The 13,266-nt window shown below is 31.4% G+C and overlaps 1 protein-coding gene across 1 annotated transcript; it reads left to right on the top strand.

Moving 5' to 3' along the window:
- Positions 1 to 469: 469 nt before the first annotated feature.
- On the top strand, positions 470 to 1,204 carry LOC132277450 (uncharacterized). The gene has a single exon (XM_059779306.1). It carries the CDS (start codon positions 470 to 472, stop codon positions 1,202 to 1,204), a length of 735 nt encoding a protein of 244 aa, XP_059635289.1.
- Positions 1,205 to 13,266: the final 12,062 nt, after the last annotated feature.

The following is a 13,266-nucleotide window of genomic DNA, read 5'->3' as shown; positions in this document are numbered from 1 at the left end:
GTTTTAATTGATATTTTAGTGTGATTGTTTTAAGAAATTAATTTTAATTACTATTTGAGAAAATAGATATTTTATTATAAGTATATATACGCACATTATTGCTAATGTAATATTGACAAAGTGTGTGACAAGACTTTTTATATCCTCTCACAGTCACAGCAGACACCGTGGATGGATTGTTTGGAGAGGCCTATAAAATGCTTCAACATCAATGGAATTACTCAAGTTTAATTCCTCCATTTATTGAAACCCAGAAAAACTCTAATTCTCACTCTTCTCGGATTTTCTTCCTTAGTTTCTTTCCAATTTTCCAGGAAAATTCTTTTATTTTCCCCTACAATTCTCACTCGTTTTCTCTCAAACATAAAGGGCGTTTTGAATTTGATCGTTTCATTTTTCTCGTTAATTAGTTCTTGGGATTTTTGAAAACCATTTTCAGATAATCCAATCAAGCAATTTTCTCGAGAAAATGGAATTTTCCGACATTGATAACGTGAAAGTTGAGAAAGAGAAAGCCATGATGAGGTACCGTCGGCGTCGAAAAATTGCCAAGGTGTTGCGGTTGCTCGAGGTGTGCGTCGCTCTCGCCGTCCTCTCCTGGTGGTCGGCTCGCTTGCCGACTGCCGTCCTACTCTCCGGCGAGTATCTCCTACAACAACTCCCTGTTTCTCTCTCTAGCACTCACATCGCTTTCCTCATCGGTAACGCCATCGCCGTCGCTATCTACTTGCTTTCCCGCCAAAACGATCCCGGAGACAATGGCGGCTTCGCTACGGATTTCTACGACGAGTACATTCAAAGCAGCGGGAACCGTCAGCGAACAACCACCGTCCCCGACGGAAAAATGACGCCGGAGACGGCGGAGGAGACGACCAACCACGACAGGCAGATGGTGGTGTCGGAGAATGCGGTAACGAAATTGGAGACAGCCATGAAGCAGGCGACGAAGGAGATACGGCGGTTTCAGAGGACTCAGTCGGAGAAGTTGAAACGGGAGATCAGAGCGAAGCCACGGCGAGAGCTACGGCGATCGGAGACAGATAATGACCGGAGCACCGTTCTCTCCGGCGGAAGACGAAGCATGTCGTCATTTGACACGGTGGATACTCTGAGCAACGAGGAGTTCCAGCAAACGATTGATGCGGTCATTGCAGAGCACCGGAGGTCTTTGTGGACACAGAAGGTGGTTGATGAAAATCACTAAGGATATGTTTGGTTGCTTGAAATTGGAGACTTATAATTAGAATTTGTTGAATTGAAGAAAAATTTGGTTCAAAGTTACAGAAAATTGAATTAAATTTTTTTTTTTTTTTTTTTCAAATACAGCAATTTTAATATTTAGATTTCAATTCTATACAACCAAACTAAGTCTAAAATAAAAAGGAAAATCAGATACAGTACAAAGAAAGTATGAATTATTTTCGTAGGACTTTCTCTTCTGTTTTTTCTGTTTTCTCGATAGTTTCACGGATTGTAATGTAATGTACAGAGCCAGTTTTTTTTTTTTTTTTTTTTTTTTTGGAATTATATTTTGTGGAATTTATGCATTTTCACTCTGCAATGTTTGGCTTGTTTGGCGGCACCTAATTCGCACCTGGGAAAAAATATAGTACTTTTGAACAAAAAATTCATTCAATCCCAAATTCATGTACCAATTGGATGCTCCAAATATAACATACTTCCTCTGTCACAAAAAAAAAAATGTCATACTTTTCTTTTTGGTATGTTCTAAAATAATTGTCTATTTTTTTTTTTTAAATAATATATTTTATATATTTTCATATATATTTTTCGAGTTTAAAATTTGAATATAAAAACAAATTAATAACTTTCTATATAGATAAGGCATGCCCCATATATTCTCTTAAAAATTCTTATTCTTCAAACCTAACATTTAAATTAGGACAGGTTTTTCTTTTTCTTTTTCTTTCTTTCTTTCTTCTTCTTCTTCTTCTTCTTCTTCTTCTTCGGTTTTTTTTCTTTTTCTTCTTTTTTTTTTTCTTCTTTTTTTTTTTTTCTTGAGATTTGAAAGATTCTCCAGCTTGACAATTCTACAGCTAGCAAATGACAGACTTGGTACTCCTCATCACTTTTCCAAAAACCAAAAAAAAAACACAAAGGAAGGAGACTGACTTGTAGAAGTCATGCATAACACATTCCCTTCTCAAAATAAGTTAACACATCAATCACAGCTTGACTTGGACGGAAGAGACCCCCTCTAGCACATTTGTTGACTTGAATGACTTTGATTGATTGCTTAATGATTTATTCTTAATTTTGTATTTTTTTTTAAATAAAAATAAATAAATAAAATGGAAAACTATAAAATTTTAAAAGATTTTTTATTTTAGTTTGTTGATTTTTTTTTGGTTTAATTTGATCATTAAGTGATTCAAAAAATAAAAATTTTTAAATCTGAAATGCATTCTGCCATGTCCCAATCGGTTCACAGATCCCTTACCGGTTCAAGGTACAAAGTAGCAACTTATGATACGAAGGTTGTGGTGGATTGGTAGAGGGATTCAAGTGGGTTTTTGAAGTTAACTTATAAAATGGAGTCATGAAAGTCATCTAATCACCCACCTGTCCATGTGAGATTGTGTTTGATAATTCAACTTAACTTCTTAGTGGAAGGACATTTTTGTAAAGTTGGAGGTTTTGCGAGCCATTGTTTATAAAAGTGTGGGTCTTGCGTGTGATATCATTTTATTTTTCGTTCTTTTTTTACGAGAAGAGAAAATGTACGTCTGTTTGGAAACCGGTTAAAAAGGTCAAAGGCAACTAAAAGCACTATGGTGTTTTCGTCGACAAAATTTTCAAAAGGGTTTTCAAGTGGTTTTATTTGTCATGAAACATCAATAAGATCATGCAGTAACACACTCTGTTACATGTCGTCACTTGTCATATCCCGATTATAATTTTATTAAACTGTTAATAATGTCCCTACAAAATATTTTACGAACATCCGGACTATATAATCTCACTTTGGATATAGTCCAGCGATTTACTTGCTAGATTTTGAAATTTAGTAAGTCTAAGGTCTGGAGTTCGAATCCCACTGGGTATTCTTTGTGGCTAGCCTTCGCTACTCCTGTAGTGACTTACCCAGCCCGGGTGGAGAGGTGCCATTCTGGGTCCTCGAGGATTAGTTGGGTTGTTAAGGGATCTTAAGGGTTCGTACTATCCCGAACACCCCAGGTTAATAAAAAAAAAAAAAAAAAATTTACGAACATCCCTACTATATAATCCGACTCCCACTCAAGTTTTAATCTCACGAAATTCGCTCTCTTTTCTGCACTCTTTGTGCTCCAAGGATGGTCCTCAATGCTCTCTCTTGTGAAAATTGTAATTGTTGATTTGTTGCTCTTCAACCATCATGCAATGTTATCATATGCTGTGTTTGAAACAGGGACAGAGCCAATGAAGGCTTAGGAGGCACGTACCCCCCTGAATTGACCAGCAACCTATAATATATGTGGTAATTTTTAAAAAAAAATTCATATATATAACAAAATTTATATAGTGCCCCCCTCAAATTTGTAATTCCTAAAATTATATTCTTATTTTTTCTTTATTTTCTCTTTTACCTTTCACATTCCTTAAGTTTCCTTAATAGAAAAAGTCAAATTTTTCTTCCTCAATTGAAACTTTTTAACCATTTCCTATTAAAGTTTTTTCATTTTTATTTTCCTTTTATATTTTAATAATTTTCTTCTTCTTTGTCTTTTTAAATTTTATAGTTGTTATATATATATATATATATATATATATATATATACATTCCGTATTATTATTATTATTTTTTGGCAGTGTGCTCCCCCTCACTTGAAATCCTGACTCCGTCACTCTTTGAAAGTATCAAATCATTTAGTAAAAAAAAAAAAAAAAAAAAAGTTTTAAATCAATACTTTAGATGTGAAATTAAAGAAAATTTAATTTAAACTGTTCAATGCACTGAAACATAATTTCAAAGAGTTGCTTACTTTTTAAGTAATTGGTATAGTATACATAGGGTAGGTTTATTGGCGGAGGGACAAATTCAACCATGAGAAATGAAGTAGAAAAGAATAGAAAAGAAAAGAAATAGAAAATGAAAGAAAAGTGAAGTGAATGAGAAGTAAATAAATTTTCTAATATGCATTTGGTTAATATGAAAATTTATGAAAGAAAATTGTAGAAAAATATTAGTTTGTTAGTTTGAATAGTAATTATACATACCACAACTACCCTTGTGAAAAATATTAGTTTGTTAGTTTGGATAGCATAAAAGTAAAAAGAAAGTGATTATGCATACCAAAACTATTATTGTGAAGTAAAATGATGGATTATTAAATTCAAATATATAATTGTTTATATTCATATTTTATTATTTATATTTAGAATAAGGCTTCATAATACTACTTTTTAGAAGAAAAATCAAATATTTCATCATATAATATATATATCTATATATATATATTTATACGGGATTATAAGTGGTTAGAATTGCAACATAGAAGACAATTACAAAAAAAATAAAAAATTCTATTTAGCAGCATGATTTATTTTGAGTTTTTTTAACATGAAAATAAAATTTTGGAACAACAACTGTTGTGTAATGACCCACTCCACTACATGATATGATACGTCTGAGCCCGTACGATTTTGTTCTTGAACTTTACCTTAAAAGGTCTCATACCAATTGGAGTGACAAACTTATATATAAGTACTTCACCTTTTTTTTTTTTTTTCCAAACAATGTGAAATTGTACACTCATAACTTATTAGAGTCATAGTATATCAATGTATCGCAGCCCTACCCAATCATTACAATATTTTTTTTTTAAAGCTATTTCTACCTGATCAAACAAGACCTTAAGGGTCACCAACAACTGTTGTATATATATCATAAAATAAAATACAGATCAATTATTGTGTTTGGACACCTTCTTTTGTCCGTACAGTGATCCAAGAGCTGTGTCCACGGACAAACACTAATAAATGCGCCGGAATTCAAATACTTCTGGGCCATTAATTCAAACTTTACAAAGAATTATTATTATTATTTATATATTTTATAATTATAATTATAATTTTTTTATAATTTACATGGTCATAATTTGATTCCTTATGTGTGTATTAATAATATTTTCACTTGACCATTGAACAAAACAAGTTTACAATTTGTGTCTTTTAAGGGATTAAGACCCTCTAACAGTAACTTGATAATAATTTTAATAAAACTTAATAGAAACACTTTAAGGATATATTTGGTACGCATTTAATTTTTGGTGTTTTTATTTTTGTTGAGTATTATAACAGTGAACATTGACAAAATCACTTTTGGTAAAATTTATTTTGCTTGGTACGCGTTTGATGAATAATGACAAAAAATTGAAACACTAATATGATGTGCTTTATATGTTTTGGCATTATAGCGTTTGTTACTTTAGCGGTGAATAATTATTTTTTTTTTTCAAAAAAATTTTTAAATGATATTTTTAAACTAACTATTGTATATTTTTCAAATTTGTAATATTTTTTTATTAAATATTTTTTTTTATTTCTATTTTTAAAAATTTTACAATAAATAAATGTTACCAATCATGATTCCAATTGCAAATCAAAATACTCAATAACAAAACATTTATTATTTTATTTCTGAGTTAAAATAAAATATCAAATTCAAAACCCCCGGTCAAATATGTCCTGATTAAAAGTGTAGTATTGATGATGAACCGAAATAATATTATTATATATAGAGCAATAAATCTGTGTCTCTCCAGTTTGTCATATATATATATATATATATATATATAATATTTGTAATAATAATGTACACTAGCTGTCAACTTCAATTTTCTATACCAATATCTTTTTTCCCGGAAAAAAAAAAAAAAAAAAAAATGTAACAAACGATGAGTGGGCTAGTCAATAAATTAAATGCTGAGGTTGGTCCTAGGATTGTTTGGCACCACATCAATATAATCCAAGTGACAAAAGAGATAATGGAGTATTAGAAAAAAAGCATTAGATTATGTTGAGAGTTTGGAGAATTAAATGGAATAATAAAATACTCTTAAAAATCATTATTTGATAGGGTAAGTCAACATCACAACCAAATATAATGGGTGATGATGAGAAGAAATTTAATTGCAACAAATTTTAATCAAAAAGTAATTTGGGTCCCCACATTTTGTTTCTTTAGCTGCCCAACACCCGAGTCTTATTACTTTTTAAGTGCTAATCATACAATAATAATGGTTTATTAAGTTGGACATATATATATATTATATGGTATGTTGGATGACTAATTTCTTTTCTTTTCTTTTCTTTTTTTATTTTTTATTCAAAATCACTATTCACTAATTTGACTAATCATGATGCATAGATAGTTTATTTTATTTTTTAATCTTTTATCAGAGCAGCTGAAAACTGAAAAGGACAGCAGCAAGATAATGCTGGGGAATTAGATAATGAATTGATAGGACATCTTCTTGTGGATTTTTGATAAACATACAAAATAATTAATACAAGAAATGATCACTTTATGATAAATGAATAATATTATAATTAAAAAATCTGTGCTGCAGCCCTTTCCCTGCCTTAGTAATTTGATGTATCAACACCATACACTCTGCCATTTAAGAAGTAAAAAAAAAAAGAAAGTAATTTTGTCTCTCGTTTGATTCACGAGATCTGTACAAAACGCTCTCCACACAAATTAAGTAAAGTTTACATTATGTTCGCAGACTTGATTCTTAAAAATTATTTATACTTACAAGGATCGATCTTGAACAATTTTGTCCCGTGTGTTTCAAGATAAAGTCACTACTTCTAGTCTTGAAGTAAGAGAGGAGATAAATAAGGTCATCCTAGGTCAGTTTGGTAAAATAGAAATTGAAGGAAAAGAAAAGAATGGTAATAGAAGGGAATAAAAAAAAAATGTACTCCGTAGGAAATATTGAAAGGAAATGAAAGGAAAATGAAAGATTTAAAGGGATAGAATAAAACATGAATAATAGTTTTTGTTATCGTCCCAAAAATGAGAGGAAATACAAAGAAAGAGAAGAAAAAGTTAATATTTTTAATGAAACTTTGTTAATTCTAAATTTACCCTTATTTTAATAAAAGACAAACTCTATGAAAAAAAAAGGTAAGATAGTAAATTTATTAAGATAATTTTATTTCCTTTCTTTCCCAAAACATAATTATTATCTTTTTCTTTATTAATTAATCAAATACGAGAAATATTTAATACTATTCTTTTCTTATCATTTCTTTTCTTTTCCACTATACCGAGCAAGCGAAGTTCCCATATTCACACTTTTTTTTTTTTTTATTTATATTTATTATTTATAAATGCATTTCACCATATAAATAAAATCACATTATTGTTCCTAATTCATAAATAAGATAATCAAGTCTAACTATATTCGGGATATTTTTGTCATTTACGTTTAAAATAAAATAATAATAAAAAAAAAAAAAAACACTTGTTGAGAATATCTTTGTGCAACATAGGTGTAGAAAGCTTGCAAGAAAATATCTCCTAGAGTACGTAGCCTAAGAAATATTCTATTAATCCTTTGGCGCCAACAGAATTTTTGGTAGTGTGTTTTAAATGCTTATAATTAGTTGTCAATTACTCATTTTATTGTTTTATCCTCCAAATGGACCATTAAAACAAGGAAGACCACTCTCTTTCTCAAGGAATTGCTTGAAAATTCAGATTAGATGATTATCAAACAAAAATAAATCATAAAAAAATATCTGTCAGTTTGTTAAAACAAAATTAGAAATAAATCTTGCTTGAAAGTTTCCTTCTAGTCACACCCTTATTTTATTTTCTTTATTTTTTCAACAAAGAGACAAATTGAATATTAATTAGTAGGTCACAATAAAACCACTAGGGCTAGATAGGCATTACTTAGCACTAAAGTAATGATATATATATATATAACAATGTCTGTGTCGCTTGGTGGTATGGTCCACAAGAGGGGCAGTGACATTTCCAAAAGGAATTGGGTGGTAGACATGCCTAAACAATGCACAGGGACATATTGCATTATATAAGATGAGGCCACTCAATCATCAATAATATCCTTATACATACTTGCCCATATATATATTTGTGTGTGTGTGTGTGTGTAAATTTCATCCATTCTGTTGTTTTGGTGTGGTTGGGGAGACAGTCTTAAACAATTTGAAATGAGCAAGTTGGTGATGGGATTGGTCATGAAGTACCAAAGGATTGAGGCTTACCCTAAATGAAACGGGACACCTCAACTGTCTACTCTTTTAATTTAATACATTTTGTCTATATATTGTAGTCCAATGATTCAAAATTTTCTGCAAAATCAGTTTTAGTTTGCCAATCCCAAATTGGAGGACAGCAGAGAATTGCTTGAGCATCAATTTTGGTGTCCTTTGTCTTTTCCCCTAGGATCAAGGGTACATCCTGTCCTTATATACATATATAGACATATACATCATATTCATGGTCTTTGTTAATATTTAATCATATGGAGTTTTTGCATGTCTATTTAATCTTCCTTTTTTTAGTAATGTATGTATCTATTCAAGTTTTATGTATCTATACCATTTAAGTATATTTTTTTCACATTTTTATCTCAAATAGGTGTCACTCCTAATTTTTTATTACCCTTATAAGATAGTTGTTCAATATAAGATTAGCTATCTCATGTACCCAGTCGTATCTAATGATGGTTGGACCACCCTACCTTATACCACTTGTAACAGGTTGTGTACTTGTCATGTGATCTAAAAACTTAAACTATTAGGTGATTCTAGGGGTGGAGCTCCTTGTGGGCTAACCTGGGCTATAGCCCAGGTCCAAAAAAAATACAAAAAAACAAAAATTAATACTACTATTTCCTATTAGTCATAACCTAGCCCAAACTACCCAATCCATAATAAAACGTAAATGATAAATGGCTCAACTCAGAAAACAAGCCTACAAACAAAATAGAATTAGAAGATTGAAGAAGACCTAGGAGCTATTTGGGATGATGTGGTATTGTTTTTGGTGTTTTCATCTTTTCTGCTTGAATTTTTATTTTATTATTATCATTATTTTTTCCTAGTAGCCACCCCCCCCCCCCCCCCCCCCTCCCCCCCATTTGGGATGATGTGGTATTATTTTTGGTGTTTTCATCTTTTCTGCTCCCCCCCCACCCCCCCAATTCTCTCTCATTTTCAAATCCTGACTCGTCCAAGACTTACCCTCCCTATGTGGATCGGATGTGAGACAAGAAACAATAACAATGAGATCATTTTTAAAGTGCCTGGTGATTTTTTTTCATCATCGTCATAATCTATCTATATATATATATATATATATATATATATATATCTATACACACACACACCTAAATGGGATTCAGGATTCAAGCTCCAATTTTATACCCTTGAACATTTTTTTGGGCTTTTTAATAAAGTAAATGACATACCACTAGGCACCATACCAACAATGTCTTAGACATTTTTTGGGCATAAAAATTCAGTGGGGAAAGTAGCCCCCACTGGACCTTAAATTTTTTATTTTTATTTTTATTTTTATTTTTTTATTTAGCAGGACCTATTTAGCTCGGTCCCTTCTTTTTAGTTATTATTTGTTATTATTATTATTATTATTATTATTATTATTATTATTGTTGGACACCTTAAATTATCACGTATCACATACTATAACAACAAAAATCTTGATATTATACAGCTTGTATTAGCTTTATTATATATTATTACATTTTTGCTGGCTAGGTAGCTAATTATATGGTCAAGATTGTCTCAAGACAGTTTTGGGCCGCTAGGATGATTCATGCATCAACAGTCTGCATTTAAGCTGGCATCGCCTATGCAGATCACAAGCCCATACTGGAAACCTCACTAATAATCCTCCACTCACCCTTGACTTTCTTATTGTTCTTGTTTAAAAGGATACAGAAGAATGTCCATCAAAACAGAAATAAATGTCCCAAAAAAATCATATGCAACTTGTATGAATATACATATACACACATACATATATAAAAAAAGCCAAGATTTAATTGACAATTATGTCTTTACTTCAAATTGGATGATAACGCAAATAATATATATCAATTAATCATCATACAACAATCATTAAATAATATTAACTTAAAAAAATAAAAAAATTTCTTTAAATAATATTATTGTAAGCAACTAAGCAAAAATGCCTTCCTAAATTCCCAACCTCCTCAGTCCAATTTATCATTGCAAGTGCGGTATTGTTCGAGTTGTTAGGTTGCTACCCGTATTTAAGAACCCGAAACTTGCACCCTTCTCTTCTTCTCTAACAACTAATCACTAATCCCTAACATTTTTGTCCAGGAAAAAGAAAAAACCTAATTTACACTCTGCATTCATACATGTTAAATCTACAAGTACGCACTGTTTGGACCAAACACAATACAATAAAAAACCCTGTCTAATTCCAACTTTAACTACCCATTATTCTTCTATACAAAAAAGCATTCATTTCCCTTTATTTTTTTATTTTTGGAAGTAGGAACACTGCTTCTGTGTTTGGCAAAATTGTTATTTCCACAGCAAGGACTGTAGAGTAGGCTCATCCTTTTTTGTTTGAAAAATGCTTCTTAAATTGAAAAGCTAAAAAATCAACTAACAATACAATTAATCAATGAATATTTGATAATATGACATTATGTGTGACCCACATTATATATTAATGGTGTAACAAGTTTTGTAGTTATATAGTCACAATTAGTCTCATAGTCATATGGGTATCTCTAGATTTGTTAAATGTTAGTACTATACTGATTCAGTTGAATAATTAAACATACTTTGTAAAAAATATATTTGTGTGGGATAAGAAAATTAAAGGAATATCAGATATCTAAACATATCTTGTGTGAAAAATATCTTGTCAAGATACATTAAAAAAAAACCTATGAATTTGTTTAATCACCATTTCAGGTTGTTTAATTTATTGAGATATGTTTAAAAAAATAGCAACACTAAGATATAATATAAAGGACTTGGATCCACGCATAAGGGCATCTATCTGCTGCATTCCCTGGAGCTAAATCTAAGGGATATAAAAAGAACACTTTATCTTCTAAAGCACTTAATAATGGTACATCGTTATCAACGAACAAGTACGTGTGAGTACCAATTAAAAAAAAAAAATACTATATCGTTCAACTCAAATGCCAAGTTAACAAGTTTTATGTAGAAATTTCTTACCAAAATTTCCCTAGCTTCTCCCTCTCAATTTCTCTCCTCCCTATCTCAATCTTCACTCTATTTCACTAAAGAACCCCTACATTTCATTCTCTCTCATTCATCAATACTCATAGAGATTCTCTCTACATCAAAGAAAACAATTCGCATTCTCTCTTTGCTATTCAATCTCGACCTCCACTAACAACGTCTTGAGGCTACAAAGATTTTAGTTTGATTTGGGTATTTGAGATAAGATTATAGATTTGAGTGTTTCAAATACCCAAAGTCAGGTTTGGGCTTGAGGTAAGTGAATTATTATTATTATTATTAGATTATTATTTTATGGGTTAAATGAAATTTGGTGTTTAATCACTACTTGCAATCTTCACTGAGAAAATCATACTCAAACCTTTTTAAACAATTGTTGACACACAAAAATGGCAGCCTAAGTGGCAGTCACTTTGCTGAAGTTCTCTTCTCACGCCGGCAGCCCTGGGGTTCGGTCGTCTTCTCCCTTCCTCCCTCTCTCTGCCGCCGCTCTTTTTTCTTTCTCGTTCACTCTCTAGAACTATATAATTATAAGTATATAATGTATTATATAAATAATAATATAATAACTTAATCCTAATAATTAGTTTAAATAATACATTGTAAAATACATATAATAATATACTCTATGGGCTTAAATCCCATTAAAGCCCATCAAAACATCCAATAGCATAGTCCAACTAATAAATCATATGGTCCACTATACTAAATCCGGCCAATGCAAAAGAAATAATTCACTAATAAAACATTAATAAATAGTAACACATTAATTCACACAACAATTAATAACACTAACACATCAATTTACACATACAAAATAATCACATTAAATAATTAACATTAAATACACATAAAATAATTTAAAGCAATTAATATAAATAAAATCAGAGCTTGGTTTGATAGGCTCAGCTCATATCTTCTGCAACATCGCTAAGCCCTCCTCTCTCTTTATTCGTCACTCAACCAGAGGTACTCTTATTTTGTTACTATATGTCGACGATATGATTTTTACTAGTGATAGTCCATGTCTTTTCGACTGGTTTGTTTCATGTTTGAGCCGTGAATTTGCTATCAAAGACTTGGGAAAACTTCATTATTTTCTTGGAGTAGAAGTATTTTTAACAGATAAATGGTCTTTTTGTCTGCCAATCAAAGTATGCTTGAGAACTACTAGAGCTTGCTCAAATGAAAGATTGTAAATCCATTTCAACACCCATGGCAGCAAATGTATTTATTTTTACATTCGAAGATTCACCATACCAAGATCCCACGCATTATAGAACCATCGTGGGAGCTTTACAATACACCTTACTTTTACAAGACCTTATTTAAGTGACTGTGTTAATTTTGTGTGCCAATACATGCATGCACCTACTTCGAAACGTTACCAGATTGTGAAGCGTATTTTGCGTTATGTGAGTGAAACTCTAATAGCTCTTTAGGCTTATATGTTTTTCCTGATGCTGATTGGGCAGGTTGTCCTCTAACTCGTCGTTCAACAACGGGGTTTTCTACTTTTCTTGGAAGCAATTGTAATTCCGGGTGTGCTAAGAAGCAGACTACAGTTGCCTGATTAAGTGCTGAAGCTGAATACAGGTCAATGGTGTATACTGCAACTGAGTTAACTTGGCTCACATTTGCGCTTTGTGATATATGTCAGTGAATGGAGTCTTTCATGGTAGGACTAAATATATTGAAGACTGTCATTATGTGCCAGAAAAAGTTGCATATGGAGCATTGCTCACACAGTTTGTGCCATCGATCAGATCAACAAGCTGCTGACATATTCAATAAACCATTGGCTCCGAAGGTGTTCTGTGATCTCAAAGTCAAATTGGGCATTTGTTTGCACCCACATCCTATTTTTGAAGGGGACTGAAAATGAAGATATCAAAAAGATATGTTTGCGGAATGATTAAACATGTGCAAAATTAATGAGAATCAATTTTGCTCATGTGGAAAATCAATGGTGCCCAAGAGAAAACAAGAATGGAAAGTCTTCCATTAATT

This window comes from Cornus florida, unplaced genomic scaffold (assembly GCF_030987335.1).
Source record: "Cornus florida cultivar Cherokee Brave unplaced genomic scaffold, ASM3098733v1 CherokeeBrave_3.0.0_Hap2_Chr10, whole genome shotgun sequence".
Classification (NCBI taxonomy): domain Eukaryota; kingdom Viridiplantae; phylum Streptophyta; class Magnoliopsida; order Cornales; family Cornaceae; genus Cornus; species Cornus florida.
Note: the sequence above shows the minus strand (reverse complement) of the source record. Positions and strands in the feature narration are given on the sequence as shown.

Excerpts from the sequence above, each read along its gene's own strand:
- LOC132277450 (XM_059779306.1), top strand. The coding sequence starts at position 470 with ATGGAATTTTCCGACATTGATAACGTGAAAGTTGAGAAAGAGAAAGCC.